At 30.3% G+C, this 26,317-nt stretch overlaps 1 protein-coding gene and 1 long non-coding RNA gene across 2 annotated transcripts; one reads left to right on the top strand and one right to left on the bottom strand.

The window, feature by feature from the left end:
- The first annotated feature begins 423 nt into the window (after positions 1-423).
- On the top strand, positions 424-24,778 carry LOC112416235 (uncharacterized). Its single transcript, XM_039828069.1, has 20 exons — positions 424-839; positions 7,272-7,557; positions 17,389-17,459; positions 19,273-19,356; positions 19,746-19,927; positions 20,008-20,086; positions 20,187-20,401; positions 20,514-20,634; positions 20,758-20,834; positions 21,010-21,114; positions 21,290-21,394; positions 21,570-21,828; positions 21,927-22,167; positions 22,276-22,479; positions 22,564-22,656; positions 22,750-22,857; positions 22,982-23,356; positions 23,647-23,718; positions 23,814-23,975; positions 24,513-24,778. Exons 6-20 carry the CDS (start codon positions 20,061-20,063, stop codon positions 24,651-24,653), a joined length of 2,304 nt encoding a protein of 767 aa, XP_039684003.1. The 5' UTR covers positions 424-839; positions 7,272-7,557; positions 17,389-17,459; positions 19,273-19,356; positions 19,746-19,927; positions 20,008-20,060; the 3' UTR covers positions 24,654-24,778.
- Positions 5,908-6,586, bottom strand: LOC11433726 (uncharacterized). Its single transcript, XR_003006526.2, has 2 exons — positions 6,344-6,586; positions 5,908-6,248 (listed from the first exon to the last, which is right to left on the bottom strand). It is a non-coding gene; the product is annotated as an uncharacterized lncRNA (long non-coding RNA).
- Positions 24,779-26,317: the final 1,539 nt, after the last annotated feature.

Genomic DNA, 26,317 nt, shown 5'->3' with positions numbered 1-26,317 from the left:
TATAGCAACTTACCAATCTTAATAATTCATTCTTATTTTACAAAGATTTTTTTTTATTCTATAACCTTTCATGACAGAAAAGGGAAATAAAAAAAAAAGGAAATTTTTTGTAGGATTTCATGTAAACTCTAGGCGACGACAAAGCTATAGCTATTGTATTTATTAGTGTTTTCCTTTATTTTTTTTTAATCTTAATAGGAATCTATTAGCAATATCAATAAATAGAATATTTAGTGGTGGATCTTGAGAGTGTTAAAAAGTAAGTTTCAATGCATTTAATGCATATGCATACTTAGTAACCGATAGAGCTTTGCTTTGTTCAATGGTGATGCACATTAGCTTAGAACAAAAGTCACTACCACAATTTTAAATTTCAATAGCAGAATTTTAATAGAGCTTCTAGATAAATACTATTAAAAATGCAACGCATAGACATGTTATAACACTTTTTAGCACTTTTTAGAAAGCGCTAAGAAAAACATGTTAAAAACTGGGTTAGATGGTACTTTTCTACAAACCCTATTATTTGGTACTCATTAATAGCGCTTTTCAGGAAACGCTATTGTTGGAGGGAGGGTATAAATAGTGTTTTTACACAAACACTATTGTTCTGGCTTTATGAAAGGAAAAAAAAAGGTGGATTATTTTCATTTTCGTGCACAAAGGGCTTATCCCAGCCCCACATAGAACGTAGTGTTTATCATTGTCAAAAAAGAAAAGAAAAAGAAAAAAGAAGATAGTGCTTTACACCATCATGCAAACGCTTTTCTTCATCTTCTTCTCCTTCATCAACCTCTCAATCGCGTCATCTTCTTCTCAATCGCGTCTTATGTTTTAAGGTACTATTCCTTTACCGATCACTCGCTTTGATTTTGAGCTTATAATGATTATGTTTTGTTTTGAGTTGTATAAGGATTTTTTTCACTATATAAGGATTTTTTTTTTTGGATTCAATGTTTTTTTGAGTTAAATACAAACATGGGTCAAACTGTTTTTTGGAAATGAAGCTTGTTTTGTGATGGATTTTGTAATCAAAATTAGGATTAAGCCTTGTATTGTGTATTAATCTTTTTCATGTGTAATTAAATCTTTTTAGGTTAGAGTTCTAAGATGAACTTATATTTATTTTGTTGGATATTTATTTAATTCAATTTTATTTATATTTTATTTATTTTATGTTCGCTATTAAGTAATTTATTTCAAATGATCATAACCCTTGGTTAGATACTTAGGAGCAATTGATGCCATTTAATTATTTAATTTAATCTTTCCCCATCATTACAATCGCATGACATTCCTCATTCTTAAGAGTTTGACTAAATTGTAGCCATTGAATGCCTTCAAACTAAAATCATCAAGGAAGACTTATATATATATATATATATATATATATATATATATATAGGGTAGGGATATTTTGACTCCAAGAGTAAGTGTAATATTTTACTCCAAATCTTGATCTTTAATTTCAATTTTGATTAATGGCTTAGATTAATTGATACGGTAGGCTTTAATTCCATTTTCTATTGTAGTTAACATTTATCCCCACAAAATAACAAAACAATAAATGTCTCTTGTCAACAAAAAAAAAAACACAATAAATGTCTTTTAATTGATTGATTTTTTTTCACGTTAAAATAATTTTTTAGGGTTAACTTAAAATCCTTTCCTTAAAAGAAAAATTTCAAGAATCACTCATTCTATTCATTCTAAAAAATTGCATAAGAAAAAATTTGCATATATTTTTTTTACGCAAAAAGATTTTTTTTCTTCTCCCATTGATTTTTTTTCTTCTCCCTTTACTTTTTTTACGCTAAAATAATTGCATATATTTTTTTTTAAAAGAAAACAATTCTAAAATTCAAAGAATTGCATATTTATTCTTCTTCCGTTACTATTTTTTATACGACATATTTTGTTTAGTTTCTTCATTATAATCCTGATCTTTTCTTATATTTTTTATAAACGCACATCTTTGTATTAATCTGTCACGAAAAAAAAGACGATAGAGGAAGTAACCCTAGTCTTTTCTTATATCTAATTCATTTACAATAATTGCATAAAAAAAAAAATTGTGTATTTATTTATACGACAAATTAAAATAATCATCTCCATCGTAATTAGTTTTTGTTGTCATAGACATACATAGATGATGTTATTTGAGAAAGAGCTCAAGAATTCAACATAACATAAAAAAACATGTGAATCCAACATAACATAACAAAACAAGAACATAAAATCCAAAATAAAAATTCTTTTAGCATGAAAGGAAAAAAAACAATGGAAGAAAAAAAATCAATCAATTAATTAAATGTCATTTATTGTTTTGTTATTTTGTGGTGATAAGTGTTGACTACAATAGAAAATGGAATTAAAGCCTACCATACCAATTAATCTAAGTCATTAACCAAAATTGGAATTAAAGGTCAAGATTTGGAGTAAGATATTACACTTACTCTTGGAGTCAAAATATCCCCACCCATATATATATATATATATATATATATATATATATATATATATATATATATATATATATATATATATATAAGGATGGATGAAGGTTAGGTTATCAGGTAGTGAGGTTTATGGGTCTATGGGATAAGAAAGAATAAAGTAGAGAAGAAAGGGGTAAATCTTTTGAAGATAAACAAAATCAGAGGTATTAGCGTTTTTAACGTGTTTAAATCATTAGTGAGGTTTATGATTTGACGATGCTTTGGTGTGTTAGTGAATTGTTATGTTATGTGAAGAAGTGATCATGTAACATGAACTATATGGAGTCGTGCATTGTCGATTCTATACTTGATATCCATGCATGATGGTCAATCGGGTATTTAAACACGGGTCAATTAATAGGTAATATACCTACGATTATCCAATGATATAAAGATGGGGGATCGCTGTAACACCCTAAACCCCACATATTATTTTCTAATAAAAGTACAATAATTAATTAAACATACAAGGGTGTCACACATCTTCTTCAATTTCAAAATACTTAATTTAAATTAAAATGGTAACAACAAAATAAATTTTTCAAAACATCAAAGTAACTTTTACATCATTTGTATCAACATCAAAATTAAATTCAAAAGAATTCTAAAACCTAATCTAAAATAAAATAAATTCCCAATCCCTAGTGTCACAGATCAGAGCATCGACTCAATAAAGACTCCAAAAAGCGACACATAAAATGGAGAAGGCTCCAACGCCATCCTCCGAGACTCACTGCTACTAAGATCTTCTTCCTGCAAATCTACACCACAAGGGTGCAGGCGCCCAACCCGCCACTAGAGGGTGAGAATATATTCAACATAAGAGATGCATAAACACATGTATAGATTCAGATAAAAGAACACAACAATTACATTTAGACATATATGCATCATAGTCAGATAACATTCACATTTAGATATAAAATTTCATTTAATAAAAATCAAATAGGCATCAATCAACATCTTATAATAACATATAAGCATCAATAACATTTAAGAATATCAAGTAGACATTAATAAAATACAAATCATTCACACATAATCATATAGAAGCACGTCATTGAATATCACATCTTTAAATAGGTACACATCTTAATATATCACATCTTTTAATTACACATCTTCAAATAGTCATACAGTTATGTATGCAATGTCTCTAACTCGACTCTATATGCATGTGGTACCGGTTTTGGATATCAGAGTTATGTTATTGATTTATCCCCCATCTTTAAACACATCTTTAAATCGGACTGACCATGAATGCATGAACACCAAGTAATGACTCAACAAATGCACATATTTAAATGACTCGACAAATACACATCTTTAAATAGCATCATCGTCAAATATCACATCTTTATATAAAACATCTTTAAATCACACATCTTCAAATAGCACATCTTTATATAACACATCTTTAAATCACACATCTTCAAATAACACATCCTTATAGAACACATCTTTACTCGTTATTTAATACTTTTCCAATAAAAGAAAAAGAAAGATCAATTAATTCTTTTAAAACAAATAATCTAAATCAAACTATGAAAATTGCCAAAGTTTCTCGATCAAAGGAATAAAAATATACTATGTTCACTCAACTTTTGTCAATATAGAGAATAAAATAAATAAATCAAGCTACAGCCTTTTTAAAGAACAATTCACGACCATTAATATTAAATTGGCATGGCACACTAAGTAGTTTTCATTATGGAACTCAAGTTATAATCCACACAAGACCACAGTAATAGTAATCCACAAATTAAATCAAAGTAGGTACATCAACAGTGAATGGTTACGGCAATTAAATTGAATGAACTAGAATCTACGGTGTTAGTAGCGATGGAAAATAACAAGAATAATTTCTCACAAGCCAAAAAAATAAATAATAGTGTAACTTATAGCAGCAAATCAAAGGTAATATAAACATTAATGACTTAATAAATTGATTATAAAATTACCAATTCAAAACCATATAAAGTTTAGAAGTAATCAGAATCCGATTGCGAGTAGTCATGGTTTTTATTCTCTTAAAGAAAAATCAGAACATCACTATATTTCAATCACAAATTTAACATGAAAACATCACAACTTTAGAAACAAAAATCTACAAATAATAACAGCAACAAAAAACAAGAACACGAATTTAATCATAGATCATCAAAGGAATAAGAAAATAATGAAAATTAACAACCCTTCACTATCCACATGATTACACAACCCTTACAATGAATAAAACTCCCCCCTTACCTCTAGTTCGGAGAATTTGATGAATTACTACTGTAAAATCTCTCTCTAGATTCTTCTCGGTTTGCCTCCTTAACTCTTTTCTCCACAACCCTATGTTTTCTTTTGCCGCTTTGTTTCTCTCTTGCTAAGTAACCCTTCTTCTCTAATTCTTTTCTCTATTTATAAGCTCTAATTGAGTTTGTTACCAATTTTTTTAGATTACTATATGTCCTCCAGGTTTGTTACTAATCTTTTCAGATTACTATCTGCACCTCTATATATTGTTACTATTATTTCTGTAGCTACACCGCCTTGCTATTCACACTCCCATCTACTTAAATCATTAAAGTACTACTCGTCTCACTAACTACACCTCTTTTCATCCCAATTTTACTGATCCTCCCGTTCGCACTCTAATTTCTTATTTTCTCTAAAAAAAAAACTCTATTTTCTTTCTAAATATTATTTTCTCTCACTCTTTAAACGACTAACCAACCCATCTATTTTCTCATTACCTATTCTTCCAATAGATACGAATATTTAAATTAATACTACCTAAAAACATATACTAATACTAACATTAATACTAATATTATCTAAAAATAATATTAATAAACTAATATTAAAAATCGGGGTGTTACAATCACCCGGTAACATAAGTCCGACATCCAAAACTTTGTACCACATGCATATAGAGTCAAACTAGAACATCGCATACATACGAGTCTATGTGAGAGTCACAACTTGATTATGTGAATCTGTGTGAAGATTTGTACATGACTATGTGTGTTCATGTGATAATTGGTGATGATGATGAAGTGTTAATCATATATACTTGAATTGGTGATCAAGTGGCAATATAAATACTTGTTATATCTTATGTTGATGATTTGAGAAGTAGACAAATGCAATTTTAGAACCAAAGAGAATGTATGCCATGGTTTTCAATGTATCATCCTTCATTGATAAGCAAGGCAGTGGTTTGGTTCATACAGAGTGAATCGAAATACAAGAATAAGCCAATTCTTGTTGTTTTGGATCCTCAAGGGCGGGTTGCTTAGGAAAATAAATCATTTGATTTTGTTAAAAAAAATTAAATAAAAGAGAAATGTAAATTGTAGTTTAATAAAAATCATAAGCGTAACAATTTATGACATAAGTATAAAATGATGGCCATGAATTAAATCTAAACATTAATTTTAAATTCCATGTTTAATTTTATTGCGATCATCTTAGAGTACAAAACCATAGCTATATGGTTCGTGAAAACAGAAAATGTAAAAAATACAAATTATTGGGTTCCGATAAAATTACGAAATGAAAACTTATAGATCTTTTTAGTAGAATGTTACGAGCACAACACTCAAATACATATACAGAGTCCTATTTCGGATCCATGATACAGAATAGGGACACCATGTAATTCACACCAAGGTTGTTGAGGATGTGTGCAACTATCCATTGGACAATCAAGAATAGAAGTACACATGCCAAAAGGAAGTTCTGTGATCCATCCGCTGACTGTTATTGTTGAATAAATGATGTTAGTAAAATGAGATAAAAACATTTTGTAGAATCTAGCTAAGAAAACTTTTGAAGGATAAAAACTGGCTTACTTTCATGGTTTGCAACAACAAATGGAGAAGCAAAGATAATCACAAAATAAACAAACTTTACAATTTTCGCCATACTCTCTCCCATTTGCATATATGAGATATGGTTTTATAACTTTATGATTTATAAAGCCTACTCGCACCTTAAATACATTAAATTGCTTAGGAGAACGTTCTCATTCTCATTCCTCATCCTTATTAAATGTGTTGTAAGTTTTCTTTTAGCACAAATTGTAAAGCGGTGATTTTTTTTTTTGACGGAAAATTATCACTCGTGGGAATCGAAAAGCGGTGATATAAAATATTATAATTAAACCTCTCTTGAGTACATGAATGTTTTGTGTTTGTCTTTCCATCACCCTTAGTAATGAGGTTAATTAAAGTAACTTAACAATCTTAATCATTCATTCTTATTTTACAAAGATTTTTTTTATTCTATAACCTTTCATGACAGAAAAGGGAAATAAAAAAAAAAAGGAAATTTTTTGTTGGATTTCATGTGAACTCTAGGCGACGACAAAGCTATAGCTATTGTATTTATTAGTGTTTTCCTTTATTTTTTTTTAATCTTAATAGGAATCTATTAGCAATATCAATAAATAGAATATTTAGTGGTGGATCTTGAGAGTGTTAAAAAGTAAGTTTCAATGCATTTAATGCATATGCATACTTAGTAACCGATAGAGCTTTGCTTTGTTCAATGGTGATGCACATTAGCTTAGAACAAAAGTCACTACCACAATTTTAAATTTCAATAGCAGAATTTTAATAGAGCTTCTAGATAAATACTATTAAAAATGCAACGCATAGACATGTTATAACACTTTTTAGGACTTTTTAGAAAGCGCTAAGAAAAACATGTTAAAAACTAGGTTAGATGGTACTTTTCTACAAACCCTATTATTTGGTACTCATTAATAGCGCTTTTCAGGAAACGCTATTGTTGGAGGGAGGGTATAAATAGTGTTTTTACACAAACGCTATTGTTCTGGCTTTATGAAAGGAAAAAAAAAGGTGGATTATTTTCATTTTCGTGCACAAAGGGCTTATCCCAGCCCCACATAGAACGTAGTGTTTATCATTGTCAAAAAAGAAAAGAAAAAGAAAAAAGAAGATAGTGCTTTACACCATCATGCAAACACTTTTCTTCATCTTCTTCTCCTTCATCAACCTCTCAATCGCGTCATCTTCTTCTCAATCGCGTCTTATGTTTCAAGGTACTATTCCTTTACCGATCACTCGCTTTGATTTTGAGCTTATAATGATTATATTTTGTTTTGAGTTGTATAAGGATTTTTTTTTGGATTCAATGTTTTTTTGAGTTAAATACAAACATGGGTCAAACTGTTTTTTGGAAATGAAGCTTGTTTTGTGACGGGTTTTGTAATCAAAATTAGGATTAAGCCTTGTATGGTGTATTAATCTTTTTCATTTGTAACATAGCACCATGTCTATAATCCTCATTTACTCTGATCATGTCTAGGGTATGTTTTTATCTTTAGTAATTTCTTTTTAGTTACCATGTCTAACTAAATCTTTTTAGGGTATGTTTTTATCTTTAGTAATTTCTTTTTAGTTACCATGTCTAACTAAATCTTTTTAGGTTATGTTTTTATCTTTAGTAATTTCTTTTTAGTTACCATGTCTAACTAAATCTTTTTAAGTTAGAATTCTAAGATGAACTTCTATTTATTTTGTTGGATATTTATTTAATTGAATTTTGTTTATATTTTATTTATTTTATGTTCGCTATTAAGTTTTATTAGGAGTAATTTATTTCAAATGATCATAACCCTTGGTTAGATACTTAGGAGCAATTGATGCCATTTAATTATTTAATTTAATCTTTCCCCATCATTACAATCGCATGACATTCCTCATTCTTAAGAGTTTGACTAAATAGTAGCCATTGAATGCCTTCAAATTAAAATGAATAACATATATCACATTCAAATTATGATATAAGAAAGAAACTCTTCCGCTTTGATTGTATAGATATAAGAAAATGAATAACATATATCACATTCAAATTATGATTTTAGCAAAAGATAATTAAAATATAATCTCTTGAAACCTATTCCCATCATCAAAATGGAATCATACCTGTCTTAAGTGGCAATCCATCCATAAAAGAGTATTGTCTCATGAACACTGGACACCTATGCAAATATGATAATTCTTACATCTTTCAAAAATAAGATAGTGAGAAGAATATGAGAATACATGGTGAAATCAGTGTCATCTAGCTATCTCTCGGTTCTTGATGGCTAGTGCTTGTTTGCAGTTAAACATTGGGGTACTGAGAGAGGGAGGGATCTATTATAATTGCTGCTTTAGAGTGCCATTTCCCTTTTAAATGAAAAACTACATGAGTTAGTTGATAATTATCTACCAAATTCAATTGGTGAAATTCTTATTGTGCATAGGAGTAAACATAATGTTTTAGAATCATCAAAAACAGATTGCAGATTTAACTATAAAAAATATAAGGAAATAATTAATCAAGAATATGATAAAGTAATCTAACATAACAATAAAACAATAAACGCAGTGGCATCAAGTGAGACGTCTTCGATTACAAAGATATCTTCATGTCAAACAACACTTGATTCTAAAACTCTTGCTTCATCATATGGTAGTGGTTTTAAATTTTTTTAACATAGAACACCAAACTCTAGGAAAATTCAAAAAGCAAGTGAATTGTATTGGTCTCATAGCCTCTTTCTATAGATTTTCAAGCTCACTTTGAAACACTGAACTCAAATTATTTGCCATGATTAGAACAAAAACCATAACAACCACCATAAGTAACAACAACAAAAAAAGAATACAAAGTTAAACATTTGAACAAACACACCCAAAAAATACATTTTCCCATGCTAGAAATTATGATGTTAGAAATTATACATCATCTCAGCTATTAAATCAATCTGCATAATTATTAGTAATCTGAGATATTAATTACTTGTCTTTATTCAAAGCTTAAGAGGCCCATATTACTTGTTATCATTTTTAGCATAAGAAACTATATATAGTTGTTGGTTGGACATGAAATCCCTAGACACGTAAATGTATATATGAGTCTGTAATACAACAAAACTTAAAAATGAATTCCTCATTAGTTTCAAGAAACTAAAGGATAGACAAATAAAAAACTTACTTAAGGAAAGCTCCCAAATAAGGAGTGAAAGAACACAACCATTCAAGCATCTACAGAGGACTCGCCCATTGAAGAACAACCAAAAGAAAAACCAACATATTATTAAAATAAAATGTTGATATTTGAGAATAACATGTCTCTAACAGTAGAGGACGATGAAAAATCATGTAAACATCACCATTGTTTATCCAATAAAGACACAAAAAATACAAATTTAATTAACTTACCATCAGTTTAAATGAGATAGAAACAAACCCAGATTTCGGTGCGGTGGCCGGAACCGACGGCGATGAGGATGAAGAAAAGCAGCGAATACAGCGGAGGTCCGCTAGATTCTGGTGGTAGAGTAGAGGTCGATGGTGGCATTTAGAAAAGAAAAATGATATTTGTACAACCACATTTTGACAACTTATGGAACAACTCTCTCATACTCACATGCGTTTTTATTCTCTCTCTTCTTCTTTCTCTCTCTATTGTTTTTATCCAACAAGAAGAGAGAAAAAGTGGTTGTCACAAAAGTTTTCTAGAATTGGTCGTACAAATATCATTCCTCTTTAGAAAATGGGTGTTTAGACAATGGGTGTGAGGGGAGAGAGAGAGAGAGAGAGGGAGGGAGGGAGAGAGAGAGAGAGAGAGGGGGGTGGTGTGGTGGTGGGTTAGGTGAGATATGGAATATGTTTTCCAACACGTTTTCCAATGCAAGAGGGATATGAGAGAATTTGAAATTCAAATTTCAAAAAGTTGAAGCAAAAAAATTAGGTTTAGGGTTTCGCAATTAGGATAAATATGTTTGGTAGGATTAGATATGAAGGATGATTCAAAATTGCTTGGAGAGAGAAACAATAAGGGGATAATATAAAAATAACAAGGGGAATTATGTTTCAATATTGTTTCAAAACAAGAAGGGAAGAAAGGTGTGATTTAACTAGGTAGGAACACACAGTGATGTTTCAATACAAGCCATAAGTAGACAAAGCAAGCAAGTCAGCCACGTAACAAATGAAATCGCAAGGTTAAGAAAAAGAATTGCAACCGCAAATCGTAAATAAAGAAAAAAATAGAAGGGTTAAGAGAAAAGAGCTTCGATTGAGAAATTAGGAGGGGGGCCGACACTAGGATTATAGATCAGTACCGAAGCTTTCTATAATAGAATTCATTCTCTTATATAATAAATACTGCTCCCTTGTTTCAAAATACATGTCCAATTTTTGTAATGTGCATTATTGACTTAACTTACTTTGATCATACTTTTTAACTAATGTATAAATACAAATATTAGCATGTAAGATGTCGTTTGATTTGTCTAAACAAATATTTTCAAAATATTAAATTTTTATAATTTTTTACTTTATATAATTAAATATATTAACGGTCAAAATTGTGCATTGGCATATGTGAAGTGGTTGACTTTGACATGTATTTTGAAACGGAAGGTGCAATACATTATTTTTCAGCTTTACTTCGTTTAAAAGATTAAGGCTTATTAGATCGTTTGGTCCTTTAACTAATTTCATGTTTTCATTTTGATCCCACATTTAATAAAAATTGCGAATTAGTCCCTCAACTTTTGCTCTGTTTGCCAAATAAATCCCAACAGTTAAGTTTAACCTCAAATGATGTCTATGGTAGACCAACCTTAAGAGTGGTCCACCATAGATCCTAGTAATTATTTTAATTTCAGCCGTTTGATTTTCTTTTAAAAAGAGAACCATTGGATTAGGCAGGTTTATTTTATCTTACATGTACGACCAACACCTGATTTTTTCCTTTTCTTCATCTTCTATATTTTGATCTTCATCAATCATATTCATAAATTCATAAAAACAAACCCAGAAAAATTAAAACAAAAAACCCAAAAAAGAAGATCATCAACACTCTAATCATCCTTTCTTTCTAAAAAAGATGTTTGTGCCCAGCCCAACAGAACAACAATAAGGTATCATTTACAAACAAATCTTATTCCCTATTTTCCTCTTTGCATCAACAGAACAACATCAACATCTAGTCACGTCTCTATATTTTCCTCTTTTCCTTTCTTCTCTTTTCTTCTTCTCTCTTCTCTTCTCTTCCCAAACCCATAAACACAGATCTGTGCAAAAGGAACTGGCAGCTGACAACGATGGATCAGTGGTGGTTCAAGGTCGCGCGCGGTGGCAACGGTTGTGACGACGGCAACGTTGGGTTTAACAGCGGCTGTTGAATCTAGAATAAGAGAAGAAAAAGAAGCAATAATTCGAGAAACCCATCAAAGCAATTGATTAAAAAACCGCGACCTTTGGTTTTTTTTTTTTTTATGTTTCCTCCTAATCTCATAGTATTTCTACCATTGAAATGTATGTTGCAAGATACTAGGTTGTTGGTATCATATTGCTACACTAAAGAGAATCTTTAAAAAGGATTTTTCTACCATTGAAATGTATGTTGCAAGATACTAGGTTGTTGATTAAAAAAGATGTTGTGTTGTTGTTGATGTTGCTGCTATAATTGATGTTGTGTTGATGAAGGTGGAAGAAGATGCTCGCCGGAGAAGAAGAGGAAGAAATCAGGATTTTTAATTTGGCATTAGGGGTATTTTAGGTATTTCATAAAAAAGAAGGTGAAGATCTAATGGTCTCTTTTATGATAAATAGATCGAATGGTTAAAATTAACAAAATTAATAAGGTCTACAATGAACCACTTTTAAGGTTGGTCCACCATAGACATTTGAAGTTAAAGTTAACAGTCGGGATTTATTTGGCAAATGGAGGAAAAGGTGAGGGACTAAAATGCTATTTTTATTAACTGTGGGACCAAAATGAAAACATGAAATTAATTAAAGGACCAAACGATCTAATAAGTCAAAGATTAATGATCACTGATCAGCATTATTATATGAGAATCATTTTCCCATTTAGTTCAAGAAACCAATAGAACATGCAAGTTTACTTGTATTTAATATTTTCATGTACCTTCGTTCTTTACGCTGCGACCAATGCACTGGCTATATTATTTATAGTTGTAGTAGTCCCAGAACCAAAGGTAAAAGCCTTAAACAATTGCAGGCAGCCATTAACGCGTAGGATGTTTGTGATTTGCATAGTGTTTGTTGGAAGAACAAAGGATGAAAGTTGATGATTGAATTGAATAACTAGCTATGTTTTTTATAGTCTGTTAGCTTCAATATTTGATCATTGAATTCACTAGCCGTGATTTTGTTTATAAATAGTTACAAATCCGTGCGAAGTTCAATAATGTATTCGATAAAAAAAATCTTCGAAAGAAGAGATGTTAAAACGACGGAACATTGTGATTCATCATAATATTTATGATTAACAGAGCATATAATCAGTTTATGAGATTAGGAATTGACATAATATTTATGATGAAAACAATTGGAACCAATAAAGGAACTAATGATGTGTGAATTTACATATTATCCAAAATTATAAAAAAGAGTGTTGTTGTTATAGAGTTACCAAAAAATGATTGATACCCATATTTACATCAAATGAAATCAAGCAAAGAAGTAGCATCGGTGAGTGAAGATAATCTAGTCTAGGATTAGAGTTAAGTTGATCTATTGAAAATGCGGATCATGAACACCAAATCTTTATTTGGAAACGATTTGAACGTGCATATTTTTAGGTGGCTTCTCTAGATCAAAAATTAACTTATCACTTACCTCTAACATAAGTTCTCGGCAAAATTTGAACCATTAGCCGCCTAAGTATTTTTTGTTACTTGCTCTCTTTGCCGTTATCAAGCGACACTTATACCTTTTTTGAGCTTGTTTGTCGATGAGTGTGATTGTTTTCCGTGTTCCTTTTAGAAATGTCATTGATATCTCATTTGAGAAGTGCTAGATACAAAACAAATTGCAGTGTTAATTAGAAGTTATATATATGTACATTTCTAAAACATTTACCAAAGCATTATAAAGATTTACTGTAGGAAAAGAGCATATTTTATTTTGTTCAAGAGATTAGGAAAACAACATTACAATTAACATGATACTAATTGGAACCAATGAAGGAACCAACAATGTGCAGATTAACGTTACATAATAGTTAGGTTTATAAAAGATATTGCAAGTTTCATAGACAAACCAAAAAATGGATTTTTGCCAATATTTACATCAGACAAAATGAAAAGAACAAATGAGATCCCAAAGTCAAAATAGTTTACCACTACAATGCAAATCGATACGTCAAAATAGTAGAAGTTAAAATAGTTCAACAACAAAGATCTACTTTGGAACAACTCGAATTTGCAAGTTCTTCTGTGACCTTTCGAGATCAAAGACGAGCTTACCACCTTCTTTGACTCTGAGCTTGAGAAGTGTTAAGGTCACGACAACAATTCAAGAAACATGGTCAAAAAACAATTAAATCGGATTGTGAAATAATAAGTTACTCTAACATTGTATTGTAAAATCATAATGCAAACTTACTAAGTCTTAAACTTCTCAACAACCGAATGATGTAGGTTGATGAGCAACCTCGAACCTGATCAATTGTTACATATATTTGGGCTGTCATTGACTACAAAATGGAAACAAATAACTCAAGGTAAATAAATGGTAAATGATAAAGCTACGTAGTATTTTTCTCATAGTGTTACATCAACTATATTCCCACTACATAAGGAAAGATATCTTTCGGATCATTATCAAACTTATACAAAATCCTATCATCTGCTGCTGACAAAATAGAAAATAATACATTTTCTATTTAGCAATGTTTAGTTTTTTTTTAATAAGAAAAAGATATGCATAGTTTGTTACGATATAAAGGTGCATATATAAGATAAGCATAATTATAAGCATAATTATTTTAGGCATCTATACCTTTTTTGAAGAAAAGACATCTACAATTTTACTTTTAATTAAAATAAAAATTTTATAAAAATTATACGTATTAGCGTAACAAAAAAACAGACACACATAAAGTATTACTCTAAACACTAATATGTGTGTGTGAATTTGCGAGGTTAATGAAAGAAAATAAAAATATTTTGTATCATTAAATGATAGCGTGAATAAAAATATTTGTGAGGTTGTTATGATTAAACGATATTTAAATTAAATATATAAGTGATAAGAAGATAATAAAATTATTTTGAAAAAAAGATAATAAAATTAAATGGAACGGTTCAAAAAAATAAATAAAATAAAGTTAAATGAAAAGAAAACATATTGAAATATAATATTAAAAAATAAAAAAAGGTTCCCAGCGTGAGTTGAAAAGAGGTGTTTGTGAAATATATTGTCGAGAAGTAGTTTTTTAAAGTAGCATTCAACAACTTTTGGCCAAATCTCATTCCATTCAATTTTTTTGCATTAAAAAAAGTTAACTTTCTAGTAAGTACTTAATTGATATTGTGTTTGACCTAACTTCTCCTTAAAAATGTAGAGAAGTAAAAAAAAACCTGGTCAAACGGTATCTTAATATCCCACAATGGTAGTGTAGAAGCAACTGAATTTGGAAGAAAAAATTGGAAAATAGTTAAAAATAAAAAAATTGGAAAATAGTTAAAAAAAAAAATCAGTGAGGTAGCACTCAACCAAGCAACACTAAAAAAAATTATATGCATCAGCGTAACAAAAACACAGAAAGACGGACATAAAATATTACTCTAAACGTTAATGTGTGTGTGTAAATATTTGCGAGGTTGAAGAAATGAAATAAAAGTATTTGGTATCATTAAATGACAGTATGAATTAAAATATTTGTGAGGTTGTGAAGATTAAACAATATTGAAATTAAAATAATTGATAGTGTGTTTCACCTAACTTCTTCTTAAAAATGTATAGAAGTTGGAAAAAAGCCGGGTCAAATGATACCTTAATCTCCCACAACGGCGACAATGTAGAAGCAACTGAATTTGGGTGAAAAAAATTGAAAAATAGTTAAAAAATAAAAATTGAAAAATAGTTAAAATTTTATACATAGTAAGTAGATTTGTCCCCCCTCTCCCCACCAATTACTTAATATTCTTTCAATGTTCCTTACCCTATCAAATATTCTTTTATAACTTATGAGTTATGAGTTATGCTTAAGAATTGTGCAATATAAAAATTACATTTATGAAGTTTGCATTTTCCTTAATCTTCATCGTAGTGTGCAATAATTCTATTCTACTCTTTTCCTTAGTTTGCTATATTGTCAAAAAAAACCAGCTATTTCTTTGAAGAATAAAGCTATCCCCCTTAATTTGCTCATTATTCGTATATAACAAAGTCTTTAACACTTGCGAAACATAAGTTTTTAACTTGTTTATTTAAATATATATATATATATATATATATATATATATATATATATATATATACACTTATATTTTCTAATGAATAAATAATATTTAAGTAATGTCTTAGATTAAAATCTGTGGCGTTACAGTAGTCATAGTATCACATCATCATTCAATAAAACAACATCACTTCATTAAACCAACACTACACCATTTATTCTCTCTAACAACGCCTGAAAAACGTTGCCAGAATTACGTAAAATGCCAAAGAGTATAGGGGACGTTTTTTAGGTGTCTCCTATACAAGCGTTGCCTATAGTCTAAGGGGACGTTTTTTGTCACTCTTTGGGCGCACTATTCATAATCGTCGCCTAAACTAAGGGAAAAGGGGACGATTTTCCAAGAACACCTTACGCGACGTTTTTAAGTGTTGCCTTAGAGTTAAACAATGACAACAGTTACAAACCGTCCCTATACTTTATTGGCAGAATTATTTTTTTAAAAAAATATATATAAATATAAACTAAAATTATAAATTTTTTTAAAGAGTGGAAATTATCAGACACTCCTCATCGGATCAAATACATTTTTTACAACCATTATCCAAATTAAAATCTTGATATAAAGAATGATAATAATAGTTATTAAAGCCTTACACATTTGTAGGTTGGAAAGATTTCCAATCCCACATGAGATAGTGATACAATACAAACAAGTATAATTCAAGATATTACATCAAGTATTGCTTACAAAATAACTTTTGACAGCAAAGTACATACAAAATATAATCATTAACATAGAAGTGACAATCTTTACTTGAACAATCTTTTCTTTATCAACATTAGAACCATACACTACAACAAATAAGATGTAATGCAACGCCACTTTAAAATGGTTGCCATAAAACCGTTTTCTAATAGGACAACAACAACACAATATTAATGGATGGTAGTAGTTATATTCAATAATAATACAACAACAGTTATAATATTATTAAAACTGTTACGCCTAAAAAAAAAAAAATATTAATACTCTTTAATTATTTTATTTTTACTTTGATTATTATATTTGACTTTTCAGAGAGATAGAATCAGGTTTTTCATTTTACACTACCCTCTCTCTCAGGACAACAACAGCACGCTTCTTACCCACTCACACCAAATCACTTCTCAAAATCACATAATCTCATAATCGCTTCTCTCATAATCACTTCTCACAATCATTCTTCACTTCTCACAATCTCATCTCATAATCACTTCTCACTTCTCACAGAATCACTTCTCACAATCGATTATTCACTTCATCTCAGAATCACATCTCATAATCGATTCTTCACTTCTCACAATCTCATAATCACTTCTCACTTCTCTTCACGAATTTGCGGTATGTAGTTCCTTTGTGTTTTTATTTTGCTCTAATTTGATATTTCTAGGTTAAGTTGATACTGATTTGATGCAATTGACATTTTTTAGGTTAAGATGATTCTGATTTGAATTTAAGTTGATTCTACTTGTTTTTTGTGGATTAGTAGAAAATGATATGAAATCGAACGAGACTTGTAATAATTCTGAACTGATTTCATGTTGTTTTTGTTTGTTTTGTTGGTTTATTTGTGCTTATGGAATCTCACGCGCTTCTGATTTCACCGCTCATCATCAGATCTGCTTGATCGCAATCACTCTTACATCTTCATCGGAATCGCTCTTCATCACAATCGCTGATTCGATGAGGTAATGTGATGTTTAAGTTCAGCTGATTAGATACTGAATAGAAAAAAAAAAGAATTTTGATGTTTTAGTTTGGTTTGTTAATCTGAAATAAAAATGAGAATAAGCTAATTTGTAGCTTAATCTGAATGAGTTATTTGAAATGAGAATCACTTTATTTTTTGTTGACATGTGAATTAATAGAAAATATGAAATAAGAATAAGAACTGTGATGTTTAACTTTTGTTGGTTAATTTGGAATGAAAATGAGAATAAGATATGAAATAAGAGTGAATTAATAGAAAATGATATGAAATAAGAATAAGAACTGTGATGTTTAACTTTTGTTGGTTAATTTGGAATGAAAATGAGAATAAGAATTATGATTTTAAGTTTTGCTAAATTAGATTAGATTTTTGGACTAATTTCAATTATTTTTTTTCCGTATTTGTTGTTGGTTAATTTGTGGATGATTTATCTGCCGGTTCTTCGATGAGCATTTGAGTTGACTTTCTGCATCTCTCGAATCAGGTTTGTGCACTCTGTTGTCGTTTATTAAGTATCCCATGTTGCTGAATTTTGATTAGTTTGGTTACCATAAAAATGTTGTTGAATGTTTTAATTTGATTGGATTGTTCATGTTTATTAATCTGATTTGATCTTTTTGTTGACATTAGAATTAGTAGAAAATGATATGAAATAATAATATGAATTGTGATGTTTAAGTTTTGCTGAATGAGAATAAGAATGTGAATTTTGAACTGATTTCAAGTTTTTTTTGTTGGTTTATTTGTGGATGATTTATCTACCGATTCTTCACTGAGCATTTGCCTTCACTTTCCGTATCTCTCACGATCCAAGTTTGTTCACTTTGTCGTGTTTATTAAGTATCCCATGTTGCTGCATTTTAATTTGATTGGTTACCATGAAATTGTTGTTGAATATTTTAATTTGATTGAATCCGTTCACGTGTATCGATTGTGGTCCTGAACTACGGAATATATATCTCTGACCTTGGTATAGCTCTTCATTAGTTTAAACCAAAAATTCACTATGGACCATTTTTTGTAAGTTATTTTTTCATATTTGACAGAGCATAGGAATTCCTTTTAAGTTTGATATAGGCTTTAGATTCTCTCTTATTACTTAGGTGGCTGATTCTCATTTTATATTTTACATTATGATTAAGTATCAAGATAAAGGAAAAATAATAAAGGATCAATTGTTTTCTTATGGTAAGTAGGGGTTTTGTGGTAGGATGGGGACCATACATATGATCCAACCAAGGGAGAGAAATGCCACCAATGCGGGTATTATGGTTTTATATTTGATTGATTAATTTGCTGTGCTATCTGATATATATATATATATATATATATATATATATATATGCCCTCACCTGTGAAGAGTTTTTAGTTTTTTATGTATCCATGACACTTTATTCTAAAACAAGGAATCTGATACATGTATTGTTACAAGCTAAGAAGCTGCATGCATTCTTATTTACTAGTTTGCCAGAAGAAAGGAAAAGGAAAGAATATTCTATTTAACTAAACATGGGTGATATAAGATGCAAATCTTCTTTACTATATATTTGGTACATTCATTTTATTTTTAAGAGGAGATGGCCGAATTCGATATATAACATCATGGTTTATGTTTGTTGTTTTGTCAATAAGTTGTAATGACTTGTAATGAGAGGCATGTCTTTTGATCAAAGAACTCATATTCATCTCCTCCATAGTTAATGCATAAAGTTGCCACATCAATTCTTCCATATGTTACTTGTTTCTCTGATTATAGAGAAGTTTTGCTAAAATCATTTGTTTTCTTTTAGGCGCTTAACTGTTGCGCAGCTGACTGATTGCAACAAATGCGAATTACCCCAAGGACGGCTTTGTGGAGATTGCCTCTACACAAGGTAACATTGTTTTAGTTTAGATTCAGATTGAGAAAAGGACTTATTTTTTGTTCAAAACTTGAAAAATAAAGCAATGCTGGTTTTGTGGTAGGTTCTTATGGTCAAATATTTTCTCAAACTAGATCTTCATCGTAGTAGCTTTTGATTAGTTTGGCATTAAGAATCCAAAGTGTTTGTTCAGTGGGCCAATATATGTATGTTTGTGCTTCTTTAATGCTCATATTGTTAGGATCATCATTTGACTAATTGTTATGTGCGTGTCTTTGCGTTTAGTGAAATCAATGTTACTAATTTTATTATTTAATTGGCTCTCTGAACTCATTAATCACCATAAATTTATACTTCAAGCTGTACTAATTTTTCTTCATTTATTTTTATACTTGTCACAGTTGAAGACGACATAGCTGTAAGGAAGACCTGCATCCTCATTTTCTACACCAACAACAAACACTCTACTGTATGATGAAAGTAAATAAAGGACAAAAAGACAAGAGAATTTGAGAAAAGAATAAAAAAAGAAACAAGGGACAACATGCTGATATTGAGACTCATGTTAAAGTGAACAATAATGGTATATAACGTTTTATGCTTCTGCAATTTTTATAATGTAAATTTGTTTGTATACTCAAATCATTATTTTGCTCTTGATAGAGATTAATAAGTCTAGAGATGATGTTTACATCAGTTCCCAACTCAAACAGCCTATGCTACCTTCTAGAGGAGAACCACCGTAAATTCAATTGACTGTTTACAAATAGTTTGCTTAACATAATTTTTCATTTAGCTATCAGAAGTTTTAATTATAACTTTACTTTTCCCAATTGATAAAGGTTAGTAAATGTTCTAGAAAATATAGAGTCCAATGCTGAATTGTATCAAAAGTTCAAAGCTTGGTTGGAAAAATTTTCAAAGCAGGGGCAAATTTCAATTAAAGGTCAAAAGAAGCAAAAACCATCGACAACTAGAATTTCGATCCAAGAGGTAGAATCTACTCAAATAGAACATAAAAAGCAGGATCACATGAAACAGTCACATGTTCAACAAGGTCTTTTATTAGTTATCTATTTGTGTTAGTATTTAAATCAAAATTCAAAAAGCTAATTATACTCTTGATATTGACTTGAACTAAATATTTATTTGTTTCATGTGTCTAAAAGCCAAACTAGTGGACGGCTCTATCATGAATGGATTAAGCAACAAAGTTTATGCTCGAATCAAAAAGGACCTTGTTAATCACGGACCACCCAAGAAGCAAAAGAATACTCTGAAGCGTAAGTGGTACATCAAATGTAATTTATAGGAACTGACAATGTCATGATGTAGTTTTTTTTACCTGTCTTTTATTTGGCTGATGTGAGTACTTTATTTACTCGTGGACGGCTCTATGATGAATGGATTAAGGAACAAAGTTTCTGCTCAACACAAAACGGACCTTGTTAATCACAAACCAGCCAAGAAGCAAAAGATTACTCCAAAGTGTAAGTACTACATCAAATGCACATGCTATGGAAACTACCAAAACATGTGACCATTGTTTTCCTTAATTTCTCACATTTAGTTTTGTCGAATTCTATGTAAATTGACAATGTCATGATGCAGTTTTTTGTTTTTACTTGTATTGTACTTGACTGATGTGAGTATTTTATTAACTAGTGGACGACCCTTTGATGAATGGATTAAGCAACAAAGTTTATGCTCAAATCAAAAAGGAACTTGTTGATCAGGGACCATCCAAGAAGCAAAAGAATACTCCAAAGTGTAAGTGCTACATCAAATGCACATGCTATGGAAACTAACAAAACATGTGACCATTGTTTTCCTTATTTTCTCACATTTAGTTTTGTCGAATTCTATTTAAAGTGACAATGTCATGATGCAGTTTTTTGTTTTTACTTTTATTGTACTTGACTGATGTGAGTATTTTATTAACTAGTGGACGACTCTATGATGAATGGATTAAGCAACAAAGTTTGTGCTCAAATCAAAAAGGAACTTGTTGATCATGGACCATCCAAGAAGCAAAAGAATACTCCAAAGTGTAAGTGCTACATCAAATGCACATGCTATGGAAACTAACAAAACATGTGACCATTGTTTTCCTTATTTTCTCACATTGAGTTTTGTCGAATTCTATTTCAAGTGACAATGTCATGATGCAGTTTTTTGTTTTTACTTGTATTGTACTTGACTGATGTGAGTATTTTATTAACTAGTGGACCAATCTATGTTCAATGGATTAAGCAACAACTTTTCTGCTCAAGTCCAAAAGGACCTTGGTGATGATGGACCGTCGAAAAAGCAAAAGAGTACTCCAAAGATTCCTTCAATGTCACTTGATGAGTACTTTAAAAGGAGTAGGGAGCAACTTGAAGCAGAGGAGTCTGAAAATGAAGAACTTTACAGGGAACAAGAAGTTGAGGGTGAGATAAACTATGAAAATGGTGATGGTGATAATTCAATGGAAGGTAACACCCCTACTAGTTTGGCTTTCCACTGCTTCTCTTATATATGTGTATATATATGTATAACTCTTGTGATATTGGAATGTTAACTAGGAGAAGCATAAAAAAAAAAAAAAAAAAAAAAAGAGGAAGCACATTGTGCTTAAAAATTCATGCTCGGTCACTAGTTGATAGACAAGAAATCACCTTAAATGAAGAAGGAGAGGCCATTGTACCAAGTCAAAAGATAGTTTCTAAATTCAGCAATTTTTTGGGATCAGTAGCAAGGATGTCAGATTTATGTCCTCTTACTTACACAAATTGGAAGGCTATACCAAAGAAGAAGAAGACTATATGGGCCTATGTCAATGTATCAACTCTTCTAGTGTGTGTGTGTGTGTGTGTGTTTGAGTACATTGTTCCTTCACTTAATCCTTAATCCAATATATTTATCTGTATACGTTCCTTTTCTTTGCAGAAAAGATACATTGTTCTAGAAAAAGGACAGAAGGATGTATATGCTATTATAAATGATGCTTGGAGGTGGTATAAATGGTTGATTAAGAAAAATCATTTTACTAAGTATAGAAACTTGTGTGAGCGGCTGAAAAACCGTCCAGACAGCATACCTGAAGCACACTTTAAGAAATTAATGACTTATTGGAGTTATGAAGCTATTCGAGTAAGATTAATTTAATTTTAATTGTTTATTATTCTACATTATTATTTTCATATTTGATCAATTTAGTTCGTCATATGAATACAGGAAATCAGTCATCAAAATGCTAAGAATATAGATAAACAAAAATGGAGACATCAAGCGGGTCCCATAAGCTTTGCTGTCATAAGGGAAAGATTGGTATATAACTTTTACTACTATTAGCGAATAATTAAATTCTTCTATTAGTGATAATTTTTCTACTATTAGAGAATAATTTTTTGCTTTGGATAGCGTGCAACCAAGGATGATAGAGAGCCTCCAACTCAAGCTGAAGTTTTTATTGAAACACGACAAAGCAAGAGAGGAAAGCAGTTGGACCAAGTTACAAGTGATGCAATCGTAAGTTTTTTCTTTATGATTTTACCAAGTTAGTTATTGGCAAAAACTTGAATAAAAATAATCATGATTTTATCCTAAAAAATGACTTTACGTAGTCAACTAATGTTGTTTTTGATTTTGCAAGACAAATCTTCAAGATTTGATCACAAATTCTGATCATTCTTCGGTTGAAGCTTTTCAAACTGTCTTTGGAAAAGAAAAACCAGGGAGATTGCGCTGCTATGGAAGAGTTACAACATCTTCTCTGTTGAAAAGAAATAAAGTGGCAGATATGGAAAAAAAGCATGCTGCTGAGGTGAAAAGTTTAACTGACAAGGTCCAAGAGATGGAGACCATACATAGAAAGGATATGGCTGCAATGGAAGAAAAATTGCAAGTTCTTCTTAGAGTCATGCTGAACCAAAGCAACACAGGCATAGATATGGGGGATTTAGGAGCTTTTTTATCAACCCGAAATGATGACAATAATGTTCGACATTCATCTACATCTAATCATGAGGTATGTTTTTCGTATATTGAAGTGTCGGCTAATTGTTGCAATAGAGATAAACATTAGTTGGAGTAATCAATCTATAAATTATCATTTTCATATTATATGTAGACTTAATGAGGTAGGCCACTTCAGATTATCATTTTATTATTAAGTTCTTGAAGTTGGGTGTCAATCACTTGATAAAATAACTGAACTCCAAAGTGAAAAATAGAAGTAGTAAAAGTTGATTGTTTTAAGCTTTATTTCTCTTTTTTCACTAACCACTGGATGCTTCGATTTCTTTGATTCTGGATCAGTCAGTCATGAAGCTCACAGTGAAGACTCTGAAAGGAAGCCATTTCGAAATCAGAGTTCATCCTTCTGATTCTGTATGTTGTACTTCTTTTTTCTCTATTTTTTTCCTTTCCAATTCTATTAAAATTCTTTGATTGAAGAATTCCCAATATTCATTCAATTTTGTTAGATAATGGCTGTAAAAACGACTATTGAAGACATTCAAGGAAAAGATAATTACCCATGCAGACAACAATTACTAATTCACAATGGAAAAGTTTTGAAAGATGAAACTACTTTAGCTGATAATGAAGTCTCTGAAGATGGCTTTCTTGTTGTCATGCTCAGTAAGATATGGATCTCAAATGTTTCAAGTTAGAATATAATATGTCAGGGATGATGAAACCTTCATGGGTAAAAACTATCATAATAGTAGGAGGACGAACAAACATGTTTCAAGTTAGAATATAATATGTCATGGATGATAAAACCTTCATGGGTAAAAACTATCATAATAGTAGGAGGACGAACAAACAGAGACAAATCTGAATATGAAACATAAGCATTTAAATTAATATAATATGAGGCCTTTTTTTTGGTATGCTGTCAATTATCTAGCTCTAGTCCTGATTTGTCCTCGGTTGTGTGATGTTTCTGTTTTGCCCCTTAAGCTAGTATTTGTTGTTCCTGTTTTATCTGTTTTGGACTGATTTTCTTTTTGTCTTGTTCCGGTGTTGTATAATGATTCTTTGCAGTAGTAAAAATAAGATAGTTGGTATGGTTGATGTGGTTTTGCGGATAAGGGGATTAGTCTTTTTTGAATGAACTATCTGCCACATTGCAACATTGTGAGTATAATAATGAATTAATTTTTATTTTTATCTTGTAGGTAAATAATAGATCTATGGGTGGTGAATGTTTTGTTGATAACTACGAAGAAGAGGATGAAGAACACTTCTTTGATGAATCAGACGAAGAGGATGAAGAAAAATTCTTTGATGACTTGGATGGAGATGAGGATGAAGAATAATTTGACTCATTAATTCTTGTTTATTTTCATTATTTGATGTAATAAATTTCACATTGAAGGCTAAATTGTTGATATCCATTACAAAATGATTGACTTTGATTAGACATTTATTTTGATTCATACTATATTATCATCTATAATCAAGTTCTCTAGAATTTAATACTTGATGTCACTATTTAAGCTCATAAAAAGTTGATATGTACACCGTTCACATTTTAAAACTTAAATGGTTAATCAGTGAATAAGTAGGTTTGAGATATAATAATGAAAAATTATGTTTTTTTTTCTCTAAAATCAGTGACAACGGTTTTTGTTGTTCTAAATTTATTTTTTTAAGTAATTATAGGCAACGCTTTTTATCTGTTGCATTTTCCTGTATGCAACAAATCTGTTGTCAAATGAAAAGACAACGCCTTAGACTACAACGGAAAGAAAAGCATTGTCGAAAGGTAAAACAACGGTTTTATCAACTATAGCTACGATTTTCAGCCGTAGTTTTAGACCAAAAGTGTTGTAGTGATAATGAAACTTTAACTCGTAAGTTCGTGCTTGATTCCACGATAAAAAAGAATCCTAAAGGCCTAATCAAAATAACGCCTGTGATGAAACACGAAGAGTATGCAAAAATGAATCTGCTATCATAATTTTTTTTATATAATAAAAAAAGTAAACTTGAAGAGCGAAACTTACAACTAGCATTGACATATCCAATTAGTACCATCATAGAACCTGAAACAAATATCAAGGAATAGAGCATCAATTAAACATCATACATTCATTCGCTTTTTTGTTACTTTGTTCTTTTTTTCCTATAATCAGTATTCTTTAAATGCATAAGAAATTTGTAGCTTTCCAAATCTTATCTTCATAAGAGGTAATTGAACATTTTTTAAATATGTCTATCGATGATTAACAAAAGAAAGCCACATTGTTGCACGATAAAGTCCCCTGAATTATCTCTAATTTTTAGAAGCAAATCACAAGCCTCGTTTTATTTCTACCAATTCAAATGATGTCAAGATAAACACACGCTTAAAACTTCCCATCCACCAATAAGCTAGTATCTAGAATTAAAATAACCCAATTGTCTTATCATGAATAACAATCCAACAGATATAACCGATACCGATGACAAATTTAAACAATATTCAACAATAGACATAATTAAATCAAATTTAGTACAAGTTGAAATATGCGTATGAATACCAAATAGTCATTGTTGTCAAAAACACCGCATTAGACCCCCATTATTCAATAAGCCATTGTTATAAGATATATTATTTTACTCCTACCTAAAAGCCACGAGTCTCTTTTCACAAAGACACACCAAAGACCTTTTTTCAAATCTGTAACAGCCTATGTTTACCACATTAATATCTCAATGTCCTATATTAATACTTTAACTTCTATTTGACTCAATATAGCATTTATCAATCACAACAAGAGACTAATTCCAATCTATTGGGTAACTAGAAACTAATATACATACTATGTAATATCTTTATATTCTAAAAAACAACTAGTGTCACATGAGGTGTTCTAACAAATCTCAGTATTAATTCCCTCTTCATCAACAAACTACTAAAAGATTAATTCTATTAATCACCTCATTCTAATACATTTTTGAATAAAAAAATCTTTTATTAATTAAAATTTCAACCACA

The sequence above is a fragment of the Medicago truncatula genome, chromosome 7 (assembly GCF_003473485.1).
Source record: "Medicago truncatula cultivar Jemalong A17 chromosome 7, MtrunA17r5.0-ANR, whole genome shotgun sequence".
Classification (NCBI taxonomy): Eukaryota; Viridiplantae; Streptophyta; class Magnoliopsida; order Fabales; family Fabaceae; genus Medicago; species Medicago truncatula.
This window is presented reverse-complemented; position numbering and strand designations above follow the sequence as displayed.